The 26667-nt window shown below is 35.6% G+C and overlaps 1 protein-coding gene across 1 annotated transcript in view; it reads left to right on the forward strand.

Annotated features, from left to right (window-relative positions):
- The window catches only part of STT3B (STT3 oligosaccharyltransferase complex catalytic subunit B), a 55296-nt gene that overhangs the window by 20753 nt on the left and 7876 nt on the right, over positions 1-26667 (forward strand). Inside the window, exons 2-12 of the mRNA XM_075493203.1 lie at positions 3378-3486; positions 5284-5571; positions 7332-7397; positions 10996-11095; positions 15718-15816; positions 17419-17565; positions 20300-20348; positions 21978-22132; positions 23875-24086; positions 24958-25145; positions 25655-25826. Of these exons, the coding sequence (XP_075349318.1) occupies positions 3378-3486; positions 5284-5571; positions 7332-7397; positions 10996-11095; positions 15718-15816; positions 17419-17565; positions 20300-20348; positions 21978-22132; positions 23875-24086; positions 24958-25145; positions 25655-25826 (1585 nt within the window). The remainder of the gene's footprint in view (positions 1-3377; positions 3487-5283; positions 5572-7331; positions 7398-10995; positions 11096-15717; positions 15817-17418; positions 17566-20299; positions 20349-21977; positions 22133-23874; positions 24087-24957; positions 25146-25654; positions 25827-26667) is intronic.

Consider the following 26667-nt stretch of genomic DNA (forward strand, 5'->3'; position numbering starts at 1 on the left):
TGCTGGAGATGGAAGAACTGAAGAAGGCAGTGACACTCAAGCCTGAAATGCAACCCCTACCCAGCACTGGCTGTTCTTGTCTTCTGTCTGATTCCTCCCACAGTTGCAGCCCCTAAATCTCCAGGATGTGGGCATAGGCAACACTTTTTCTGGTGTTTCCCAGGGTTGTTTTACACCCCCATGAAACCTATAGATAGTTGTAGATACTTTGACAGTACTGCTGTAGAAATACAATACCACCGTCCTGCGTTTCAAACACAGTTTGAAAAGCACCAAGATAGTAAGAAGGTTGTGTGACTATGGTTTGTGATACTCACTGTTTGTTAGTGGCACTCTCCATTATGGCCAAAGGGGAAACAGTTTTTCAAGGTTCAGGCTTGTCCCTAAAGGAGTAGAGTGCTGTGAAGTGGGTAAGTGGCACCAGAGCATAATACTGGCATCATATGATTGCTAGACCATACTGTTGTCTGGTGCCCTGCCCATTGCTGCCACTTTGTCAATGCCTGAAGCTGGCTTTGATATGCAGCATTACTCATCAAGCTTCTCCTTATGTATGCATATGTTTATATTGACATTTTAACTTATTTTTGTTTGCAGGTTACTTAGTGGGAGGTGAAGTGAGCACTTTTTTTTTCTTTTTTTTTTTTTTTTAAGTCAGTGAGGTGCTGTGGTTAAGCTTCTAAATACTTTTTTTAGGTTACTGTGGTCAGAAGGCTATTGTTCTCACCTATAGGTCTTCTCACAGTGAAAAATTAATGTACCTATAGTATTGCTAATAATTTCTGCTGTAAAGGCATGCCCAGCTGTCTCTGCATGCTTTCATTTGTGGCAAAAGAATCAATCGCTTTTTGAAAGAAGGGGTTAATAGATTTGTATCTATCCAAAAGTACGTTAGGAGGGAAGATTAAATTCTTACCTCTTAAGTGGTGGAAGTAGAATGCTGTTGCATTTCAATTTTAGGTGGTAATTCATTCTCATTAAAGACTTAATGGGATGCTGCCAAAGTACAAGACAGTTGTTCGCATCCTTCTGAAGTCAGTTATGAAGCTTTACTAGTTTGAAACATGAGGAGAATGTCAATATGTATTCTTCTTGCCTATTTAATTTGTTTAACTAATCTTTTAATGCTCTAAAAATAAATATTAGTCATACTTTTGTAGCCTCTGTGAGTTTGAGACATGATTTAAACGTTTGAAAGTAATCCATGTTAGTAAATATCTTTCTTGTTTCCTTTTTAAAGTTCTAGGACAACAACATTGGCTGGGTTTTCAGTGCATTTTAAGTCCGGTCCATAGCTGGCTGGATTGTATGCGTCCTGTGCAACATGGAACTCCTGCTTTGTCTTGTACCGTACTGCAGGCACTTGGCACTAAACAAATTAACAATAGACCTTGCTATACTAAGATAAGAGGCTAATTTTACAGGTGCAGCATTTCATAAATCACGTTGTAGTTGACAGTTCAGAACTGAAGAATTAATTAATATTTAGAAATCTAGTCAAATGGGAATAGTTGCAGGCTTATTAGAAACAAATGTCACATTGCTGTTTGATACAAAGATTTCTAGGTCAGAATGACTGATGTTTGTGTGAATTTTCTTATATAAACATGCCTAATTACTTCTGAAAGTCCACAGTTTTATCAGTTAATGTATCCTGTATAACTGCTTATTTAACATGTAAAGAGAGCGTTCATGAAAATACTGCACTGTATTTTTTTATTTACTTAATTTTAATGTCACTTGACTGATTCTGTGATAGTTCAATCAGTGGAAACATGCAAGTTTGCTGATATCTAGACTTGAATTTCAATTCTTTTTGTTCTTTCACTGTGTAGATGAAGAAATCTGCACATGACCTCTGTGTGGTTGTACTTCAGATATTAGACTTGTGCTGATTAAACAAGTAGGAACTTGATGGGTCTTACAGCCTTGAATGACATTAGCTTTATTCTGTTGAACTGAATTAGTTCAAAGTAAACCTGTGATATTTTGGGAATCCTAGATATACAAAAGAATTTGAGGTAGTTTTAAAATTTGTGTTAGAAGTGATGCATGTTACTGATATAAGTGGATGCTTTCATAAAATAGACAAAATGAAAAATACACATAAGCTTTTCTAGCCTTGAATATTAACTGTCTTTGGAAGTCTTTCACAGTGGTTTGCTCATCTAACCTGTTGTCTCTTATGGTATTCCACTTAGTCATCTGAACTTCTACTTAACTAATGAATATGATCTTTAATACTTCTTTAACTAATGAATTTCACATTGTTATGTAAACTCCAATTAGAATATCTGTTAGGAGGGTTAGGTTTGTGGATGTTGCTTGTTTCAGAAGTGGTGTTCACCCAGACTTTTCTAAGCCTGAACTTTCCTTACAAAACTTTACAGCATCCATACCTGTAGTCTTGTTAGTTTGGCTTTTGAATGATGATGAGAGAGTTGCGGTTTGGGGTAACGTGCGCTGCAGTTCTCACAGCAGTCTGATACCTAATTTGAAGAATTAATGGACTTTGTAATAGTTGAAAGGTTTTGCTATCTGAAGTTTGAGAAGTTGGAATAATTATGTGCCAGAAAAGTGGAATATTAATGCCTTGATGGCAATCCTTCAGTGTTTTTTAATGGTATATGGGCAATGTGGAAGACTGAACTGAAGGTATGCATGGGAGGGCTTTTGTTCTACGAGGAATTTTCTGCAGCAGAGAATGTACAAACTTTGAAGATGAAACTTCATCTACATAGATTCTACATTGTGTAGATTCTTATTGATTGAAAGAAGGGAATATGCCAATGCCATTAGTTTGATAGTGTGAACAAATAGACTGATTCCCTTTGTTGCATATTATTACATTACGTCACCTCTCAATGTTACATGAAATAGAGCAGCAGTACTGGGTAGCTATCCTGTCTCAGAATGGGAGTCTTGCATTGATTCTTCCATGATCTTAATTCTGCTTAAGTGGTATTCTGGATGTGGTAAATAATTGGCTGATAGACTACGTTTGAAAACTAGCTTTAAAAAGGAATGCAGAAAATGACAGGACTGTTTGTCAGAGTGATAGAAAACTTTTTAACGTTTACCAACCCCCCCCCACCCCCCCCCCCCCCACCCCCCCAAAAAAAAAAAAAAACCCATAGTTTACCAAAACTATAGTGGTCAGTAAAAATACAGTGATCAGTAACTGAGAGCTTAGGAATTTACTTTAAAACTGTAGATTTAAAGAGGATCATTGTACTTATATACTAAATGAGATGCTAAAGTTTAATTACCTTCTAGGTCTTAGAAAAGAGATGACTTAAGGTGTGCTTAAAACGTAGGTTCTTGATTTTTATCTCCTCCTCCCCTCCCCCCCCTTCTTTTCCTCTGTTTCTTTCTAGGTTTAACTATAGATCAACACATCACCTTGCATCCCATGGGTTTTATGAATTTTTAAATTGGTTTGATGAAAGAGCATGGTATCCACTGGGAAGAATAGTAGGTGGAACTGTAAGTATTGTAATGGTAACTTAAAGATGACTTTTCAGTAAGTTTTGGGTTTTTTAACTTCCAATACTAATTTGACATTGATAAAAGGAGAATCTTAATAAAATATGCTTTTAATTGTCCAGTTGCTGCAGAGGAAATAGCAAGATGTTTTTAATTGTTAGCTGCAAGAACTAAGACAGGAAGTCAGCCTGCGTTAGTCTTTATCCCACAGCGTACTGTGAACAAGAAATACAGAAAACTGAGTTTTACTTCCTTGCATATGAACCTCTAATAGTAATAAATAAGGATATTACAACTCTTGTAATTCTGGTACATGAAATGAAAAAGGCAAAAAAAAAAAATTTTTAACAACAGTTACCTAAATCTCTTAAAGCACAAGTTTTAATCCAATGGTATATTTTGATTGGACTTCATGTGTGTATGGAAAATGTTAGGATTTCACTGGGAAAAGACCTTTTGAACTTAAATCAGTGGGACACCTGTATGAAGCATCAGGAGTAGGTAACGGTGGTGTTGATGCAAGTTACAAGACAAGAAAGGTGTCCAAAACTATTATCAAATCAGAATACAAATATCGTTCATTAGTAGAATAGCTTTAGTAACACTAACACAGCCACGTGTTACTTAATGTGTGAAAATGCATTAAAATTTTTTAATTATAGTACATACAATTTACATGCATTTACGAAGTTTTTTGTAACAATTAGATCACCATTTGTTTTAGTATCTTAGAGATACTTGAGACTCTCTTTATGTAACATATATGTGTTTTTTCCATACCTGTATTATATGAAGTAAAAACCCTTAGGAAATAGAATTGAAATGTTGATTGCATACATTATTTTGCAAGTCACACGGCCTATTATGTTTTAATAGTTTATCTTGAAATAAACTATGCAAGAGCTACACTAGCTCTCAAGGATATATGCAGGGGAACATTCTGTTATCTGTTAATTTAATTTAGTGCAATGCCCTTCTTAGCTTTTGAAAGAAACTAAAGCAGGTGAAGTCCATATTAGCTTTTCTAGTACATATTGATTTTTCTAATGTTGATAAATGTGGGAGGGTAGAATTCCTATTAAGAATATTTTAATGTTCTCCAATATTCTATGATGGGTTCAATAGATCTTTGTAAGCCTATGCTACCTTTCCTGGAGGACATCTTAATTCAATTTTATAGGACTTTATTTTAATCATTCATATCCAACGATGTCTACAGATGTCTTGCAAATATATAATACTCAACTGACTGTCTGTCAGCTTTTCAGCTGAAAAAAAAAAATCTTGTTGATGCACATTTTCTTTCTCCATGAGTAACAAGAAGTGAAAGAGTGGCATGGTATATTTTGGAGGAAAATGGATAGGGCTGGGAAATGTTTCTGGGTTTCTTCTTGTTGTCTTAGGGTTTGGGGGTTTGTTTTTTTCTTAAAGTTGTTAGCTGGCTTGAATTTCTCTTGCAAACTTTAGCTTCTGCTTCCATACCTTAACAACAAATTCTTCTCATTATATGATAAATGTCATGCAAGATAGGATATTATCTGTATGCTGCTTATTCCTTTACAAAATGGATTATATGTAATTGTTAGCATTTGGATAAAATTTAAAGAGCCTCTGGTATTCAGCAGCGTTGTCAAAACATGATTAAAGTAGTATTAAAATAATTCCCTTAGCTTTACCTGCTCACTGCTTGTATCAGCTTAAGAAATGACTGTTTTGTTGCTAATTATATGCAAATAACCTTACCATGATCATTTTCTGCAATAACTTAGTGGGTTCTTTTTTTTCCCCTCCTTTTAGGTATACCCAGGACTGATGGTGACAGCAGGTCTTATACATTGGATTTTAAATATGCTTAATGTGACAGTCCATATAAGAGATGTATGTGTGTTCCTAGCACCAGTTTTTAGCGGCCTTACAGCTATTTCTACTTTCCTGCTCACCAGAGAACTGTGGAACCAGGGAGCAGGGCTTTTAGCTGCCTGTTTTATTGCCATAGTTCCAGGTTACATATCCCGATCAGTAGCAGGATCATTTGACAATGAAGGCATAGCTATTTTTGCACTGCAGTTCACATACTATTTATGGGTAAGTAATTGCTGAGTCTTTTGCTTTGGAAAGGTTTTTTGGTTCCTCCTCCAACCAAATGACTGATTTTTCTTAGAATCCATTGAATTCTTCTTTTCCTCCCTCTCATTCCTCTTCCCCTTGGCTCTTGATCAGGCAAGTACTGAGAAGTCACATGATCTGAACCATTCCATAATCATGCTCTTTAATTTTCTATGTAAAAGTACTGTTCAATTGAAGTATGTGTGTCCTGTAGTAGTAGTAATAATAATAATGATAAGTCTATACATTTAAAGCAAACAGAGAGGTTGCTTCTGTTTTTCAGTTTGGAGGTATTAGTGTTATGTGAGCATTAAACTTTAGCCTCCTTATTTAGCTGGTGAAAAGCAGTAGACTCTGAATATAAAGTGCTTTGAATTGTCTTCTGGAGAAGCTATTGACTGTATGAAGGGTCTAGTCTTTGACTTAAGCATCCAAATTAAATACCCAAAGCTGTCCAAAGCAAGATATTAATATTGCTTGCATGCTTAAAAAAACAGTCTGTCTTTTACGTAGCCTACTTGCTAGTGCAGCTTGTGTGTCACAGAATCACAGAATCATATAGGTTGGAAAAGACCTTTAAGATTCCTTAATCTGTATGTAGAATTGCATCTGTAATGCGGTTTTGTATGAAGGAATTTAGCTGGAGTTTTTCTGGACTGTTGCATCTATTTTGGAAATATCACAAATAGCATAACTATATTGTTAATTCAGCATAGACACAGTATGGTGCTGTCTCTTGTGCGTTCCTTGAATGCATATACGTTTCATTTTGAGTGTCTCCATGTATGTACAAGTTCATTACAGGTTTTCCCATGATTTTGTCAAGAGTTCTACTTTTCATAAGCAGTTGCATACTCATAAGTTTTTTAGCTTTAGAATATTTCAAGCTTGGAATATTGTTGGTAGGAGTATAATGGAAGGGAATTCCAAGTTTTTCATGACTGAGTGACTGGTGTTACTTAAATGTAGGTTTTTTAAATCTGGACTTAGAATAAACTGTAGCTGTAAAGGTGTACTGTTTTTGATAATAATATAATCAACCTACGTTGTTACTTTATAATAACTGAGACATGATAGCAGTTATCTGTTCTTATGGAACTCATATTTAACTAAACTGCATAGTGCAATAATGTTTGCCTGAACTCTTGTGGAACTACTTGTGAATCAAATATATTTTATAGATAACTTTCTAGCTTTATTTAATGTCAGTTTTTCATTCCTATTTTCCCACACCACAATCTCCACCGTCATTTTTGGACAAAATCGTACTCCTGGGCCAGTTTATGGATCCTGCTAAACCTTTAGTAGTATCTGGATGCTCTCATTAACCTTAAGTGAGTTTTTCAAAATTACAGAATAGTTCTCTTATCTATAATTGCAGAGTTGGGTCTGATGCCAGCCAAAGTAAGCCATGGAGAGTCTACACTTAGAATTATAAAGTGGTCTAATGTCTCGGAGAAAGTAGCATAGAGGTTTAGCAACTACTTTTCTACCTCAGATCATGAAGCAGAGAGTTGCATGGCATCCTGCCTCTGCTTTAACTAGAGAAATAGATATAAGCTGTTTTGTGTGTGAATGAATTGCACTTGTGGTTTAGTTTTATGGCCATCAGTTCAGAAGCGTACAAATGTAATTTGATATGTGCTAAAGAAGTTCTCTTGACAGTTGTTTTGCAATGAAATTTTTGAATATTGTCCAGTATTTGTTTGTCATTCAGAAATACTTGGTTATTTTTAAAGGTGAAGTCTGTGAAAACTGGGTCGGTCTTTTGGACAATCTGCTGCTGTCTATCCTACTTTTACATGGTAAGACTTTTATATACATAATAGCTAAACTATTTGAGTAGGGCTTACATAATCCATATGTTGACGAAGAACAGAAGAAGGAGATTTTAATCTTTGTTGGAGCCATAATATAGAATTGTTGCTTCATATTACTATTAAAACCTTAAATATGTGAGTAAAAAGACAGAACAAATATTTTGAAATTTAAAGTATTTAAATAAACACAATGAAAACAACTTTTGGAAAAACTTTTAAGTGTAATAACTTTACTTACAAATTTATCCTATGCTGTGAATAGGTACTCTGATTTGGTGGGATTTTTATTTTGATGCAGGTGAATTAAGGTGGAATTTTGATATTCATGTGTCTGTGTGTCATTATTAGTAAAATGCAATAATAATATTTAAAATGTATGGACAAAGTTAAACTTATATAACTTTGAAAGCTATTTCTTTGGGTATAATTATGCCATAAAGTAAAGCTTACCACCAGAACTGCTGAATAAATTCAATGTCAGATTAAACGATCATAAAGTCAATTTTCATTCTTGATCTATGAAAATGGATGCTATTGTACAGATGTTCCTAAGGGCTAACAGAGGGGAAAAACAGCAGTAAAATTGAGGAGATAAAACTAATAGCAAAATGGAGGGAATTGGTTTCCCCCCTCCTCCATCTTCTGAAACCTTAGACTTGAGGAATTTTCCTGTATGAATCAGCCAAAGGTCCTCTTTTCCCCTAACTGATGAACTTTTTTTTTTGTGGCTATATGAAAAATAAATTAGCCTCAAAATAGCCAGTGGTGGGACAGTCAGGCTAATTACCTGGTGTCGGTTAAGATTGAGGTCTCAAATACTGCTTTTCTACAGTCAGGTAACTAGGCTTGCAAGAAAAACGAACTTATGAACTGTTTTGCATGTCTTAACCTCCGAATTAACCTTGTACTTTAAATTATCTGGATGCTGCCTAGTTTTCCTCTAGCTTTAATGTTCATTGGGTTTTCTGTGAGATTTTTTGCTGTTAATACAGCAAATAATAGCTCTGTATATGTCGCCGAAGAGGATAGCTATCTCCTGTTAAGAGTACATTTATTTCCTCCCCCATTTCTCCTCCTTTTTGCCAAGTCATTAAATAAACAGCCACTTCTTTACGCATAGCATTGCTGTTTATATAGCATTACAGTGAAGAGGTACAGACTTCTGTGCAGTACAAAATCAGGCAAGTAAGTTTTTGAATTGTTACATTTATATACCATAGTCTTTTTTTATATTGTGCCAGTTTATTGGCAAGATCCTCTAAAAGTGCTGTTCATAAATATGCAGATGACAAATATGATACTTTTACAATTTTAGTGCTGAAAAAAAATCACACAATACCAAATTCTTCCCATCTTAGTCTCACTAGTGTCTTGGTCTGTGGGATTGTATGAGAGGGAGGGGATGTGATCTAGAGCGTGCATGGTGATAGAACATACAGAATCAATGTCATCATCATGACATTCAATCCTTGAATATAAATTAATGGTTTTTTCTTTTGTTTTCCTCTCAAGGTTATGATTTGTCCATAGCTTAGCCTCAGTGATTAGATGATAGAATTTTATTGCTTACAGAGTGTACCTGCTTCATCCTTGGTGGTGGTTTTCCGTATGTTGTGTTTCCCTTTGGGAAAGAGTTTTGTTAAGATGCCCTTCTAGATGTTTTGCTTAGGTAAATTTTTAGGACAAAGCATAATTGTACTATTCGTTATATAGTATTCATTTGTCTTTCTCTGATGGTATTAGTTATGTTTTCAGTGTAAGTTGAAAATTAAATCAAATCACAATTTTGAGGTAGTAAGGGTCAGTTCTTGTATGGGGAGCTTGGGGAACAGCTCCTTGAAAGAGAAATGGATATTGCATGGACTGACAGAAATCTTTTTTGGTACGTAAATCTGCTTGAAATGCATACCTAACTCACTGTGGTGATTTGACTTACTGCATTGCATTCCATAAGGAGAAGGGTTTTTTCTTGCATTTATATTTTTAGCATTTATTTGACTTCAGCAACTTCTGCTTCAGATAGCTTTTTATGATGAGGAGGTAAAATAAAACAAAGCTTTACATTGAAGCAATCTTTGTAGGAGTAATAGCATGTTTCCACTCTTTTTGTCAATCTATGAGGATGCCTCAGTTTTGTTTAAAAAGTTTCAAAGTGCATCTTCAGTTCAGTACAATCTTCAGAGCTTAGATTTGATTTAATATTTTGATAATTAAGATGCAGGTCTTTGGTCCACAGAAACTGTCTGCTACCTGCTTCATTCAAACCTTTCCCTAAGTATGACAGTGTCCTAATTGCACATTTGTTCTCATTCTATTCTGTCTTACCTATCTTCATATAATATTTTCTCTCAATAAATAAAGTTCCCTGTGTAAACCATGATACTTCATGCTAGTAATTTGGCAATAGGATCATGATAATCTGAAACGAGTTTGTAGAAAATTTAGAAGATTTCTATTCTGTTTGTTTCACATTGTCTGAATTGGTTACTCCAAATTTTGAAACACTGGGTTTTGTAGTATTAGTATCAAAAACCAGTACTTGGCCTCGTCCTTATTTTAGAATCTGTTCTATAGAACATAGTCATTTGGGTTTCTTTTTGGATTCTAGGGCTTTAAAAATATCTACATGAATGTTAAGCCCTAAAGTACAATTAAAGTGAAAACCACATTAGCTAGTGCATTCTAAAAATGAAGATCTAGGGTAGGCATGGTACATACGGGAGAAGTCTAGACTGTAATTTGACAAGAGGACATGTGTTAAAATACAGATTGTCTAGTCAACATTAGCTCTTCTAAATATGTTAGGAATTTAGATAAAACATTGTAATGATAGCTCATTAAATCTTTATCTAAACCAGCAATCAGTGATATATTGATAACATTGTCATGTTTAAGTTCTAATTACATCATACCAGTGCTTCTCAAGTGCTGCTGCTACTGCAGGTTCACAATATCCATGATGATGTTGTACGCCGTTCCACAGTGCTCAGCCCTGCTTCCCTGTGCATCCACCCCCTTCCTTTTGTTTCCTTACACTGCAACCTGCATTGGCTGCTCTGCTCCAGGAGTTCTGCTCCCAGAGGTGTACCTTGTTCCCTTTCTCCTCTCCGGCTGGAGATACTGTTCCCTGTCCCCACCAAAAAGAGCAGAGCATGGTGCTAAATTTGTATGTCAAAGGAAAGTTTTGGATCCTACATGGGACTTCTACCGCTGCCTTGTGCTGCAGCCTTCACCATGGGGAAAAGCCTCCAGCATCACATTCTTGTTTGCCAGCATGACCAGATTAGCTTGGGAGGAGGAGGAGATACAGGAAGGATAGCCTTGAAAATCCACCAGCCCATTTCAAAAGTCTTTAATACTTTGATATGTGGGGGTTTTGTTGATTTTTGGTTTTTTTTTTTCTTTTTTTTTTGATAATAAATATTGAGGAAGATTCTCATGGTATTACTAGTAGTTCTGACTGCTTGTCTAGCTGGGGTTTCTGTTTTCTTGTTAGACCATCAGGATGTATAAATCCAGCATTGGCTATCCTAAGAATTTGCAGATATTTTCAAACCTAATTTCCGAATTCCATTTCTCATAGGTCTCTGCATGGGGTGGTTATGTTTTCATCATCAACCTTATCCCACTGCATGTGTTTGTTCTGTTGCTGATGCAAAGATACAGCAGGAGGGTCTACATTGGTAAGTTTTGTTCATTGAACAGTCATTCTCAAATGCTGAATCATGAGATATGAAATTAATTATACTGATGTGTTTTGTATCAAGTGGGAATTAAGTACTTGCATATGGCTGCATTTTTTAAATTTGATTACTCATTATAGCTAGTTATTTTCTACAACATGGAAATAAGGAGTTAAAACATACTCACACTTCCAAAATTTCATATATGTAGCTGCTAATTAATTTTCTTCTTTCTAGTGCACTGAAAAAAAAATAATTGGATGGTTTGATATTTGTAGAATCATTTTAATATATTTTTTTATATATATATTGTGTGTGTCTGTAATAATGTTTCATATTTTTGTCTTTTCCTAGTATGTTAAACAATTGCTATTTTTAAAAAGTTGTGCAGCAGAAATTGTGCAAACATATGGTATATTGTGACACATGTAAGAAAAGACATAGGGAATTTTAAGCAGCCATGTATGTTTTATATAACCTGGACTAAAAAGTAGTGTAAAAGTCTGTGCACTCCACGTGAATCCTTAAGATTTTATTGGGTTAATGGGTCAGCCTTCCTTCCAGTTTCAGGAATGTGTGAATAGTGATCTTAGGAGACTAACTTTTTAATTGATTTGCCTGACATTTAAATACTCTGTAAACTTTTTTTACAGAGGATTTATGAGTTAAATCAGTTGGCCATGGTGTAGGTGTGTGAATGAAATAAATAATAAGCAATTCAGGTATTCAAAGGTTTATAAGTTAGCTAGAACATTTTTGACTCCATAATGTGAAAACTTTACAATGGATGGTTTGAGAACATAGTATGAGTTGAAGTGTAATATCACAGGATGTTTCGTATTTGTAAATATATTTTTTGTTACCCATTTTAATACTGTTTTATCTTTGTATTTTTAATTATTTAAATGCTTTTTTTAGTGCCTGCTAGATAAATTACTATGTTTACATACGTATTGGAACCATTATATACTATAATAGTTACTCAAGCTCAGTTTTGTATTTTTGTAACCAAAACTATAAATATTGGTTTCATGCTTCTTTGTTAATCTGTTTATGTAATTCAGAAACGAAAATTCTTTTAAAAAAAGAAAAAAAAAAAAACCACAACCTCTAACCCACCTTTAATTTTTCATGTTAGTATTACTTAACTTCTTCATTAACTACTACTTCATAACTTAAGGGGAAAGTAATTTATCTTGGTTTGCTTTTAAAATTGTTTTATTGAATATTTTCATTTTCCAATTTCTATGAGTTAGGCAAGAGAAAATTAAATCTACTCATTATAAAATCCTGAAGCGATGTGGTAACCAGAAACAATACGGAATAAGTACTTGTGCTTTTTCAGCTTTCAATGAACTAGTCTTTGAATTCATCTGGGAAAAATAGTACTGCAGGTTCATATGAATTAAAGGTTTTGGCAGATGTTTGTTTTGCAAATAGCTACAGTGTTTTGAGATGTTATTGCCCTTCAGCTGTGAGGGAGATGTACTTCAGCAGAGTTGTCAGAATGAAAATGTGATTGCTATTCTGCTGTTTCATTGCAACTGCTGGCTTAATTTAAGCTTTCATGTGAAGCCTTACACACAGAGAAGTCTGTATGTCTCGCATTAGTATGTGATTTCTACATTTGTTTAACAGGATGTTTTTGTGAAACAGGTAAGAATGTTCAAGCACTTCTAGAAGAAAATTAAAGCGTGCTTCACTTCCAAACTATTCAGATCGGGAGAAGAGTTTACAAAAGCTCATTGAAGTAGGGAGAATAAAGAAACTTTTGGAGTTTCCGTGCTATGCAATTGCTAGCTATAATTCTCAAAAAAACTTCCAATGTGCAGCTAAAATTTTTGTAAACTATTGTCAGCTGACAGTAGCTAGGAAAATCTGCATCCACTTTACTATTACTGAGAATTTGGGGGGTTCTAATCTCTAGATCAGTTGCTTAATTTTATTTTAAACTAGCACAAGCCTAACTTTTGTAACTGATGAATGTTTAATCCAATATAATAGCATAAATGTAGAGAACAATATTTGGTAGCACCATGTTTTAAAAAAAATAGTGATCGTGTCCTGGTATATATTTTTCATACGGATGTTCATACACCAGAGAAAAGGTTAATGAGACATGATCTGATATGCCTGGCAGTGTATTCAGAATCATTTAATGAGTAAAAATTTCCCAGAATGTGAACTTTTTGCCAATTTTAAAATATTTTATGACTTGCAGGCAGGTGAATTTATCAGCCAGATAATTTCTGACCCCCTTGGCATCAAATGGTGATCATGCTACCTACATTTGAAAGCTTAAGCTGTGCTTTTTTCTTTTTTTTTGTCTTGACAGTAGTCAGTACACTCTTCCATTCAGATCTTACTAGTTTAATAATTAAAAACAAGTGCTTACAATTCCAGTGTATTAGCAGCACTTATATAGGTAAATAACATCTTTATTCAGTTACAGGAACCATTTATATTATTTTCTATTATTGTATTTGTAGTTTCTCCTGTAGTTTATCATATGTTTAAAAAATAAATGGTTTTATATTCAGAAAGGTACCAGTATAGATTTAAGTTATGCTTGCACACTTAAGAGACTTGGTAATTTTCAGTTCAATCTGATTTTTTTTCTGTACAGTTTTTTTAAGTTCTGTATACTTTTCAGAATATTTAATAACAAAACACTTAAGGATCTTCCAGAATTTAAAACTTAATTTCCATAATTCCTTGCCCTATGTATTGGATTTTATCATTTAAGTAGTGAGCAGGCATATATTTATATCAACTACATCAGCATTCTAAAACTTCAGATGATGAGTGTTTTATTTCTGGTGATTATAATCCATTAATTGAAAGTATGTGGTCAAGTATTTAATCATACTCTCTGGAGGATTTTTTCAATAGGTTCTCCCTGTGTTTGTGCAGTGTACAGCAACTAAAGTTGTTTGTAAAATGAGTTTATCCACAGTAGGTCAGAATGTTTTTGTTCATGACCTAGTCAAAGTTATAACCATGAGAGTAGCTTGCAGGAATCAAAATTAACTTATTGTTTTTGCAAAAACTGTGCAAACGGTAGAATGTAAAGGAGCATGGAAAGTTTGTGATGATATATCACCTTGATGTATCTAAGTTCCTAGAAAAATTGTGTTGCTGTGTAAATTGCTAGGTTTTTTTCAATACCAGGCAGAAATATGTGATAGCTGTTTGAAAGAGGAGGGACTAAGGGATGGGGGGGGTGGGGGGAGTGCACAAAGAAAGTATAACAGTTGCAGGACTAGGCTTAAAAATGATGATTTACAATTGTCTAACAAATGTGAAATGTAGTGATTTATGCCAATCATTGAACTTCCACAGGATGGCAGTGTTGTAACACTTTCATGGTACAGTAAATGATTTATGTTGTAGTGAATTCTTAAAAAGTTGAGCTTCCTACAGCAAAGATGTATTTCAGTGACTTAAGAGGGAATAGATCAGTAGCTAGGCCAAGTAGTGCAATACAGATGCTTGAAAGAATACACCAGAAAAGACAGCAAGTGGTTGGAAGTATCATCACAGTCACCTCTGTGACTTTTGGAAAGCATACAGTACCCTGGGAGCATAATCCCCCAGGGAAACCACATAGGTGCTGTGGAAACAATACCACTGGTAAATGATGTGCTCCCCAAGCCTGTTCTCATGGAGGTTAGTAAAGGATTGTATGAGAACAGGGATCTCTTCATAAGATTGAGGCCGTAACAAAGACAGTGGTTTATGATTTGTAGGAGTGTTTAAAAAACTGGGAAGTGGGTTGTTGCTGTTTGCCACTGAAGGAACAAAACTTAATTTGGACTTGTTGGCTGGTTACTTCAAATGTAATCAGACTCATGGCTGTTCAGAGTTGGTATTTTTGTCTTCCCCTCCCCTCTCTTCTTCAGCCTGGAATGCTGAGGACCAAAACCCTGTCAAAATAAAGTATATGAATCTTAGTGCATACATAATAACAATTCATATTTTTAATACTAATATTAATATTAATGATGTTCTTGGCGTCTGCTTTCTAGGGGGTTATGATTATCTGTATCCCCATGGTTGATACAGATCTATTAATACATGTGCTTCATATTAATTTTTAATTCTATTGCTTTTCAGTTTCTTGGCATGACTCTGCTCTTGTGTTAAAAAAAGAACAAGCATACCTCTTTGCATTTTCTGCAAAGGTAGTGGACTCTTAAATGTTTTGCTTCTTTGAGGTCTGGTCACTTCAATTTCTCCTCATATAGAAAGCTTCTTTTGTCACTTGTTATCTGAGAGCTCTTCCCCCACCCATGCCCCGTGAAAACAAGATGGGAAGACAAGACTATTTCCCAGCTAGAGCATCTTAGGTAGATGGTTTATTTCCCTAGGAGGAGAAAAAACAGTGCAATTAGGAACAACAATACTTTGCTACTTCCTCTAAAATTGGATGCAATAGGCAGGTTTATTCTAGTCAAAGGAGGAAAAAGTAATTAGGACGACTGAAATATTTAGAATTATACGATTCTGTTTCAGTGTCACTGAAGCTGGGGGGACGGTGGACTCTACTATGGAACCAATGCTTTTTGAAATGTGTGTATTCATTTCTCTTCTTTCTCTCTCCTCACTCTTTTTTTTCCTAGCATATAGCACTTTCTACATTGTGGGGTTAATATTATCGATGCAGATACCTTTTGTGGGATTTCAGCCAATTAGAACAAGTGAACACATGGCAGCTGCAGGTAAGAAAATTAGATGTCTGCTTCCAAACAGCCTGCTTAGCACAAGAAAACCTCAAAGCCTTGCAGCTTTGTTTCCTTGTATTAGAAAGAACACATACTAACAAACCGAATTGTTAAAGAAAGAGAGGTACAATTTAGTGTCTGTAGGGAAGTTTTCTTTGCAATTGACACATTATCCTTCTTTGTGTGAGCTAGTGGAGGTAAAATGCCTCCGTAACACTGGATCAGTTACGCATTCTGACAAACACTTATTTTACACATTGATAATCTCTACTGTTTTGCAATATAATGTTGCCTTCAAGCGTTGTACAATTGGAACATTCCTTATTGGTAAACACAGTTTTTACTGAGCAATTTGGTTTTAGAGTTGATGGTCTTCTGTAATTGTTCAAAGTGGGTTAAATACAAATGACTTAAATTACTTACCAGGAGGCTGATTTTTAAATAACTGATTTCAATCTTGTTTGATTCTTTTTATTTCTTTAAGTTGATTTTTCAATAGTTAACAGTCAGACATCTTGATTTCTTGACAGCAATAACCTCTGCTAAGACTGGTAGGTTTATGTTTAACTGTTTGTGTGATATAGTTTAGTTTGTTCGATTCCTCAGGTTTTTTATTATGTATAGTCACTTATGAAAATGTATTTGGGACAGCAATTGGAATATCATTAAAATTTATCAGAAAAATACTTTTAAAAATTGAGAATTTTTTTTCAACAATCTGAATATAATGGGAAGACTAAAGATTATCAAACCACATTTTGCATATGAAGAATTTTGCATTATTTTAGTGAATAGAGTTTGTGTCTTTCTCTAGGAGTTCAGAACCAGTGAATTTCAACATTGTGCACCTCAAATTTATTGTTAAATTGAAGAAAGACTTGAGTTCTATTTTTTTTCTTCTGCCAGCTACCAGTGAATTTTTACTTTTGAATGGACTAATCATTGGATTGATCTGATTATATACATTGAAATGAATAACAAAAGAAAAACGTGTCCAAGTTCTGGTTTAATGTTAAACTCTGAACAGCCTTTTTGAGGGTGTGGGCTGCTTATCCAGTGAATTCTGGTGTTTCAACACTAGCTTTATATAAATTCAGTTGTCTGTATTGCTTAATGCTTGGGGTTTTTTTCTTTCATTAAATCCTCCTGTTTTGTTCAGTAGCTTAATTTCCATGTATTTCTATATCAGCCTTGTTTTTGTGTTGCCTGGGGTCTGTGTATTAATTTTTCACCAGGTCTAGGTATGTTAGCCTGTGTTTTTGTCATAATCAATGCAATCTAGTTTTCAGGTGATTCTCTACCTTAGCCAATTTAATTTGGGAGCAAAGAGTTGGTGGGTATCGGAGCTCTTGATGTAATAAGCAAAGAACGTTTTGGAGAGTATTTCCTCTCATTGCAAATTTCTGTCATTGCAAGAAAGTATCATCCCTGTTAAATGTTAAAGGCTACTTGTCCGAAAGTGATTTTATACTAGTTTTTAGATGTAAGGATGTACCTTACATTTCTTTTTCTACTTCAGGTATAACCAAAGTATGCCAATTGCTTTAACAGCTGTTACTGCTTTTCAGCATTTAAACAAAAATTTTCCTCTTTCTTTAGGTGTTTTTGCACTGCTGCAGGCATATGCATTTTTGCAGTATCTGAGAGACAGGTTAACAAAGCAAGAATTTCAGACATTGTTCTTCTTGGGTGTCTCACTAGCTGCTGGTATTGTATTCCTGAGTGTCATCTATTTGACATACACAGGTAAATAAATGTGAAACTAGTTTACCTTTGGAACAGCTAAACCAGATGATCAATATTTGGTTTAGTCTAACGTAGTTGTTGCCAATGCCACAGCAAACCAATGCCTGTGTTACTCTCTATTTCTGTGCGTTGGAATTCACTGTGCTTTCTGGGCTGCAGAAAAAAAAACATTGTAGCATCATTCCAATATTTCAGGTTTATCTACAATCCACGTGATGATACAAGAAGTCAGGCTGGATGAGGAACATAATTACAGCCAAAGCATATTATGAAGATACGTATAGCTAATCTATTCTGAATAGCATTGATAGGTCAAGGTCAGATTGCTTACTTTCTGAAATACTTGAATCTGATTTCTATATGACTGTAATTAATCCGGAAGTTCTACTTTACTTCTGTGGTTCAGCCTCCAGTCTTCAAGGCAGTTCTACCCAATCTCACAAAAACAAGCTTATCTTTGCTTGGTTGCCATCCCCAGATGCCTCACTGCCGTCTTCTGATTCCATGATATACTTCCTTGGTGATCTAACACCGTACTTGCTTCCCCTGATGAAGAAAAAGCAATCTTGCTTTCCTAGCTAAAATATGTGTCACCCATACAAAAACTGACTTCTACTTGGTTTAAATTGCATGATCTTAATATGATACCTCACATACAATTTTGTTTTCAGTTTTATTTTGGGAAAAAACCCCACTTTCCTGAGACTTAACTTTTTTTTTTTTTATTTTGACTGACTTCTGTCTTGTACTTCTTTTTAGCAATGTTTCTGGCGTAAATTTTTTTGGTATCAGTTGGTTAACATTTTGGAGTGTTTAATAGCAGTTTTATTTTTGTTAATTATGATACCATTATTCCAAAAGAATACTTGGCATCTCTATTTGTTTGAAAGTCTTCTAAAACTTGATGATTTATGATTTGCTTTTCAGTATGTATGAGCAGGTCCCACTAATACTTAGTAAAAATTTTCAGACTGGCACATCAAAACAAAATTTGGCTCTAATCTCGGCGTGCAGCAAAATGTCTTCTGTTGCAGTCCTTAGGAAGTGTTGGTTTCAACTTCTGAAATTCACTGATCAGTATCACTGGTTCACCAGATGGAACAAACCTCATTGCCTCAGCTTTTCCTGGTATGCTGTGTGATCTGGGCTCCTGACCATCTCACAGCACTCTGATCCCTCTGTATTTTTTTTTAATAATCCTCTTGCAGAAGGGTGCCCACATCTGGACCCTGTATCCCAGGTGCAGCACCTGGAAGAAGGGGTTTGAGGTTCTGGATTTAAGTCCTGCCTGCCATAAGGCGTGTCAGCCACTCTCTTCAATTTAGCACTGTTCACTGTTTTGGCCTCTGGGATGTATTTACTTTTACCTAGCCACCAGCTGGACCCTGGTCCACTGAATACTACTTTGAGCTTGTCAGGACAGCCAATTTTCAACCCATCAAATGGTCTGTTTGTGCAGCCCATTCTTCTTCAGCTTATAAATGAGAAATAAGGAAAATGGTTCAAAAAGCATTCAATAATGTATTTCAGGAGGCTGTGCTCCATGATCTTTTCAGGGACTCAGGTTACTGGCCTGTAGTTTCCTGCGTATTCCTTCTTGCCTTTCCTAGAGGTGTTAGCATTAGCCATTTTCCAGGCAGCAGGGGCCTCCCTTATTACCCTGATGAAGACGATGGGTAGTTATCATATTGGCCAACTCTTTCAGCACCCTCAGGTGAATGCATCTAATCTCATGTTTTGGATACATCCAGAGAAGACCATAACCCCAGTTCCCCATCTGCTGGCAGCTCCTTCTGCAAGCACGAGAAGTGGTTTGGGAGCAACCTTTGCATCCGAAGACTGAAGGGAAAAAAATGTCTTGTCATAGAACTTTAACCACAATATTTAAATGTCTAAAATAGATATTAAACTAAAACCTTCAGTCAGATTATACTAATTTTAAATATCAAATGGGGGAAGACTTACCGTGTCATGCACAAAGACTTGGGTAATAAATGAAAATATTTAACTTTCTCTTATTTCGACTTGTCTGTATCTGTCTTCAGAGGGAGCTGAAACCGTTGCAAGGAAAGTGGAAATAAAATTTAAGAAGAATCTTACTAATAACTTTTAATAATTTTTATCTTTCATCTGATAATGATACTGTTTCTTTTCATCTGATAATATTCAAGTATCTAAAAGCTTTGTTTAAAAAAAATTATATGTAAAGCTCATCAGCGTGACTAGTAGCAGCTTTTATATTCCATGCCACATGTAGATCCATCAGTAGAGAAACAATAGGAAACCAGTGTTTCATTGAGTATTAGTGTTTTGGCTGTAGATCATTCCCGGTTTCCTGCTCAGGCATTTCAGAAAAATTAAATACTTTCTTATCAATTATGTTTTAATTTCCTTATGTTTCTTTATGGAGTATAGGTTGCAATCTGTCATATTCTTTGAGAAGTATTTTATTTATTATTGCATTGCTTTGACTTTTGGAGGCGTGTGTGTTTTGATACTCAACGAGTACAATATGATCCTGTGAGAGTGTGATCCTGTAAGAGTGTGTTCTTCCAAAAGTAGCTTCATGGTTGGTAGATTTTATAGCCTGCCTAATGCAGTAGGTCTGGTTCACATACATTACAAGTTCAGTGAAATTTCTTTTGGTTTTGTGGTGTAATTTGAGGGAGTAGAAAAATTACTGCATTTAAATACCTAGGCAGCAAAAGGGTTTTTTTCCCCTTCTCTTTTTCAGGTTATATTGCTCCTTGGAGTGGCAGATTTTATTCATTGTGGGACACTGGGTAAGTAAGGATAAAGGATATAAGGATTTAGATATCAATAGCATTCTACTGAAAACTAATAATCTTTTGTTCTCCTCATCCTCAAAGCCATTTAGTATTTCTGTCAAGGAGAATATAGTGGGCTTTAATCAGTTATCTAAAGAGAGCATTTGTAGTAACTGTTTAATGATCTTTGCAACCATTTCACTAATTTGTCTGTTAAATTTCTGGCTTCTTTGGAAGTCTTTGAATGTGTAATGGTACATTTTTCTATATGAAATTGTAGTGCTTCTCAGCATAAAATAACCAAAAGCTGTACCAACACTTGAGGACACATTTAAAAATTACTAAGAGCCTTAAACTTACATTATCTTCATTGCGCAACATTGCACGAAATCACGAAGATGTTGCACATATGATCTTGCATGTTGCCTGTTTATTATGTTCATACATCTGTTTTGTGTACACAAAACAATGAACAATTGAACTCTGAACAATTCTGGTTTATTCATGTGCATTTTCACAGGTAAAGACCCATGTTAGTTAATCTTTTGTTTTAGTTAACCTTTAAAAATCCAGTGTTGGATTATTTAGCCAGCCAGGAGAATAGGAATAAAATTGAAGACGTTTTTCTCAGGTAGATGTTTTTAAGGCGAAATTCCAATGGTAGATTTTTTTGAGATTAAAAGCAGGGATAGGAGAACTTCAAACTTTTGCAGTTTGGATTTTTTCCGGCTCCAAAGTCCAGCTCATACAGGATTCTGTACCAACTCTGTAATAAATTTAGCAGAATAGATGTCAGTAAAGAAACCTCATGTTTATTTGAAGAACATATAGATGTTGTTCTTTGCCTGTAAATGAAGTGGTCTATATATATTAAACTTTTGAGGGCTTGTCTACATTAGAAAATCATATTGTGTTAAAACACACAATGCGGTTTTGAATGAGAACTAGATCTCAGTGAAGAAAAGGACATATGTTTGATACCTCACCATTTGGTCATGTAGCACCCCAGATTAGGTCCGTATATATAGCTGTCTTTAATATAGAACACAGTTTTGTCCTTGTCTGCACTGAGTGTTTGACATGTTGTTTGGTTGACATGTATTTCCAAGTGTAGACAAGGCCTGATTTTTTTCAGCATCTAAAAGAATATGGGGGCATCAGTAACTGGTCTGGTATTTAATACTGTAACTTTCTGTACTAAGAAAATGAAGGTATTCTGTGTAGAGCAGAGTTTTTGAAATACAATGTTGAAAATCCAGGAGACTTACTGGCATGGATGATTATCTCTTAAAAATGTAATGATGGCGGCTTCCATAGCTGCGTGTTTTCATTTTGGTGAATTTGGCTTCATATTTAGCCATAATAAAAAAAAAAAATCCATAATTTTCATTCTTTTAATTAGTATGGAAATAATCATTTATATTGGTGTTTTAGATAACTCTATACACCAAATACTTCCTAAATACAGTAAGACTTGGGGACTTTTTTGGTATAAAAGTTTCATCAGATATCTGCTGAATAGAGCACTTGCCATTTTAAATTGAAATGCTTCCTTTGAAATGAATTTCAGAATTCCTAATGTTTACAAGTTTTAATAATTTTATCTTTTCCAAAATAATTTGAACTGAATTTTTTTTAAAAAAGGTATGCGAAAATTCACATCCCGATCATTGCCTCTGTGTCTGAGCATCAGCCTACAACATGGGTTTCCTTCTTTTTTGATCTGCATATTCTCGTGTGTACTTTCCCAGCAGGGCTGTGGTTCTGTATCAAAAACATCAATGATGAAAGAGTCTTTGGTAAGAGAAAATATTTTAAAATTGTTTTGAAAAAATCTTGTCTTCAACTTGATTCTGTTTTGGTTTTGTTTGCTCAAAGCTGGTATATGGCTTGTTCTAAAAAAGGTTTGTGTGATGTGTTTAAAGACTATTATTAAAAGTTGCCTGCACTCAGCAGTATTTAAAACCATTTATAAAAATGCAGAGATTGGTGAAATGGTGATGGAGTGTCGTCCCAAGAGGTGGGATTGAAATATTTGTTGCTATGGTTCTGTTCTGTGGCTGGAGTGGCATGCTCTTCCACATGCTGATCTGGCAAACCATGCGTTGGGGTGCAGTTCCACAGCACAGTTCAGGCAGATGAACCGCTCAGTGCAAAGGGAAGGCCCCACGCAGGCTGCGAGGCAACCGACCCTTCCCTGGGTGTCTGGCACTCATCCCATCACAGATGATGATTCAAAATGCCTTTTCTTTCCAGATTTTCTGCTATTTTAGTGAACGGAATCACTTGCTGTGGAACAAGTGCTAGATAAGACACAAGCCTAAGCGGAGGTGTGAGGTCTCCCTATGTCAGTGACAACAAATTATTTATTTGTATGAAGCTGTACTGTGAAAGCAGACTTTTAAGATTATGAATGAGGCTTGTAAGTATGTAATTTGAAGTTGTGGCCCATATGGAGGAGTGAAGATCACTCAGGTCTTGGGCTTTTACCGGGACAGGAGGCTCCAGGCCAATATAGCTGCCTCTTAGGATTACCTAACAGGTGTGTGGGCAGTGGGAACATTCACTCTGTTAAATCCAGTGACTCTGGGGTATTCTGTGCTCTGTGGCTTACAATGAGTCCTTGTCAAGACCAGTGCTGGGCAACTGGCTTTCAGCCTCCTACTGCTGCATCATCCGTTTAAGTCAGCATAAAGACACCTATGAGCAAGAATGGAGAGCCATACTACTTCGCTACAAAGTAGAAAATATTTCTGTAATGTAATCTGATAAATCAGTGTCCCTTCATGGTTTCTGTGGCAAATCTTTCACAAAAGTGTATTGCTAAACTGTAGCGGACAAAGAATAACCACTATTACTTGAAAAATAGATGTGCCTAACCAGTATATACAGGTTGGTTTGTTTTCTTTTCCTTCTAAGAAAAGTGTTATGAATATTCCTTACTATTCTGAAAATCTTGGGGGGGGGAGGGGGGAGTGGAGATAATGCTGTTCAGGAAAACTTGCTTCAGAATAGGGTTCACAATATCATATTATTTGTCTGTATGGAATTATAATGTAGACAAGCCCCCAATTTGTCCACAGATGTCTCTAACTTAAATTAAAAGGTGATATTTACATGAAATTCTAACACTTCCTTTTGCTTTTTCATTTTCAATAACTTGTTTGGTCTAGGGCTGTTGGCCTTTTTAATCAAATGAAACTACCTATTATTCCAGCAGTATTTTTGGTGTGTGATATTAAATTTCACTAATAATGTATCTTCTGACACATTATTAATGAATATGAAAATGGGGTTGTGTTGTTGTTAACAGTTGTCAAGGTGAACTTCAGGAAGGGTTTAAGGCTTAAAAGGGATAAACATTAATTGACCTGTATCTCTGTAAATTAAAAAGCAATGAAATGCAAGATGCATACTCAAGTCTTTATACACACAGATGCTCAACCCACTTCCAGAAGCAGTTTTAATGGAGCGCATGTACGTGTGCAGTCAGAGCGAATGTTATTTTCTAAATGTCATCAGTAGATTTGTTTCTTTGCAGTTGCTCTGTATGCAATCAGCGCTGTTTACTTTGCTGGTGTGATGGTTCGTCTGATGCTCACTTTGACTCCAGTGGTCTGTATGCTGTCTGCAATTGCTTTCTCCAATGTCTTTGAGCGTTATTTGGGCGATGATATGAAGAGGGAAAATCCACCAATAGAGGACAGCAGTGATGAGGATGACAAAAGGAACCCTGGCAACCTGTATGATAAAGTAAGGGGACGGAGCAAAAGTTAGAAGTCAGAAAACAGCTTATTTTTACTGTTTGGGGTTTTTTTTGTTTTGTTTTCTTTTGGTCAGAATATTTTAAATGCCACTAGACATCTGAATCACTAGCATTGAAATTTAGAACAAGTATTGGTGTTCTCCGATAAGGTGTAACTGATGTCCTGAAAAAATATCGGTGTCAGCATAGAAGTGGTTCCTTGTAGCTTGATCGGTGATGAGCCTTTAACCTAAAGGAAGTGTACAGTGTTGACCCAGCTTTCTATAGGAGCGATGGCACAGTTGCTCACTCTCCTTAACTACTTATACCAGTTCTGTGTCACTGAATGTCTCCATGTTTCCCTCTTGTATGTCCTCTAAGACATGGTGAAATTAAAGAATAATACATTTTATAGAAAAGTATTTCTATACATAAACTTGCATACTCTTCATCATGAAGAAGATGCTGTTAGGTACTAATATTTTTTTCTCTTAGGCTTTATTATACTGACCCTGACAATGCCTGAGCCTTGGGTTTTTCCCCCTTTACATCACAGTAAATACCGGTGCTTTTCTCTTTTTCTACCCTGCCTTATAAAAGGGCATCATCATACTGAGCCAAACCAAGGAAGCCATGCAGTGACTCTCACATAATAGATTTTTTCTTCTGAAAGAGGCTTTCAAGGAATCATCCATCTTTACAAGTTGCTGCATTGTCAAAATATTCTTGTGCATATTTAGTTAATTTATGCTACAACTTGTTCTAGCTTTATAGTATCCCATAGCATTTATTGGGAGCATGTGGTGAAGAAAAAGGCATGGGTTCCATTGTCAAGGGCGATAAAAGTTGCCGTTAACAGATGTATTTGCATTTGTTTAGGCAGGCAAAGTGAGAAAACATGTATCTGAACAGGAAAAGACAGAAGAAGGACTAGGTCCCAATATCAAAAACATTGTTACTATGCTGATGCTGATGTTGTTGATGATGTTTGCTGTCCACTGTACCTGGGTAACCAGCAATGCATACTCCAGCCCCAGCGTTGTTCTCGCTTCCTATAATCATGATGGGTAAGTAAGGTCTACAGGTCTGAAAATAATTAAAGGGCAGAAAAGCCTTTCTACTTCTTTTGCGTTAGCAACTTGCTTTACCTTCTTTTAATCACTTCTAATTATATTAAGGCAGAATTGTCACCTGAATAAAAAATTCTCAATACTCTAATTTTAAAAAAGAGACAACATTTTATGAAATATTTAATATAAATACATAAAAATAATCCTATCCAAAGCCATTCAAGATGATGGTTAAAAACAAAGAAAGTTTTTGAGTCAATTGGGAAAACACGTTTATGAATATATATTCGACTGGAAATGCATTTAGTCACATCTTCAAAAGCAGTTTGGCTTCGGGCCGTTCAGCTGTCAGCGGGTTGAAACTTGCGACTGCTTGTGACCGAATCCCTCAAAGGGAGTTGAACGCATTAAGAACATCCTTATTTGTGAGCTCAGATTTATCATGGTGCAGTTAATTTGTGGCTAGTATTTGTACCAATGTGAATAAAATGAACTCTGTTTTCCAGCACTCGGAATATCCTAGATGACTTCAGAGAAGCCTACTACTGGCTGAGACAAAACACAGATGAGCATGCCAGAGTGATGTCATGGTGGGACTATGGTTATCAGATAGCAGGAATGGCTAACCGGACAACCTTGGTTGATAACAATACTTGGAACAACAGCCACATAGCCCTGGTAAGGGTGGCAATTTTCTGTGGAGTAGAAACACCAAAGTGTTTACATTGCAGTCGAGTATGAAATTGTAAATGTCTGTTGATAGGTAGTATGATATTAAGGAAAAATTCCATAGAGCGGGCAACACAGAGGTGGAAGGAACATATTGTTTGCATATACTAGAACTCAAGTATAAAGAGTTTTGGGGCTAGAAGGGATCCATTTTGCTTTTGGAGTTTCTGGTTTGTTTACTTGGAGTTTCCAAAACTTCACCTCTACTTCAGTTTCTTTTCTCTTCTTTGTGGGAAGGTAGACAAAATGTAACTATCCAAATAGGGATCGTTTCAGTTCAGCAGTGTTTTTGCTGACTGGATTGTCGATAGCACTATGAAAACTGCCCACATGAAACAACAAATTTTCAGTCAAATTTCCAACAAAATTTCCAACAAATTTTCTTGGAAATTAGAGAAAGTTTATGAATAGCGATGGAAGTGTTGCAGATTTGATGTGATTCTGACTTCTCAAATTTGAAGTTAGACAAAACATCTGTACATTTAATTTCTTTCACTTCTAAAGAGTAAGTTTAAGCTTTGTGCATGTGCTTAAAAGCAGGGTGTTGGCATTGCCTGTGGTTACAGGGGCACCACTTTGGGCAACTTCAACTTTTTTCAGAAACAAAAGAATGCGCTATATTGTAGCTGGGTTGCAGTCTTACTAGGTGCTGTGTAATGAGTCATCGTCACTCAGTGATGACATCAGTCATCACTCAGCGGCCATTTCTTCCCAGAAGACCTATGTCATGCTACATGGGCAGAATGGGGGAAGGGCTCAAGGAATGTATTAGGATAGTTTCTTGTCTTGT

The sequence above is a fragment of the Mycteria americana genome, chromosome 2, assembly GCF_035582795.1.
Source record: "Mycteria americana isolate JAX WOST 10 ecotype Jacksonville Zoo and Gardens chromosome 2, USCA_MyAme_1.0, whole genome shotgun sequence".
NCBI classification, from domain to species: domain Eukaryota; kingdom Metazoa; phylum Chordata; class Aves; order Ciconiiformes; family Ciconiidae; genus Mycteria; species Mycteria americana.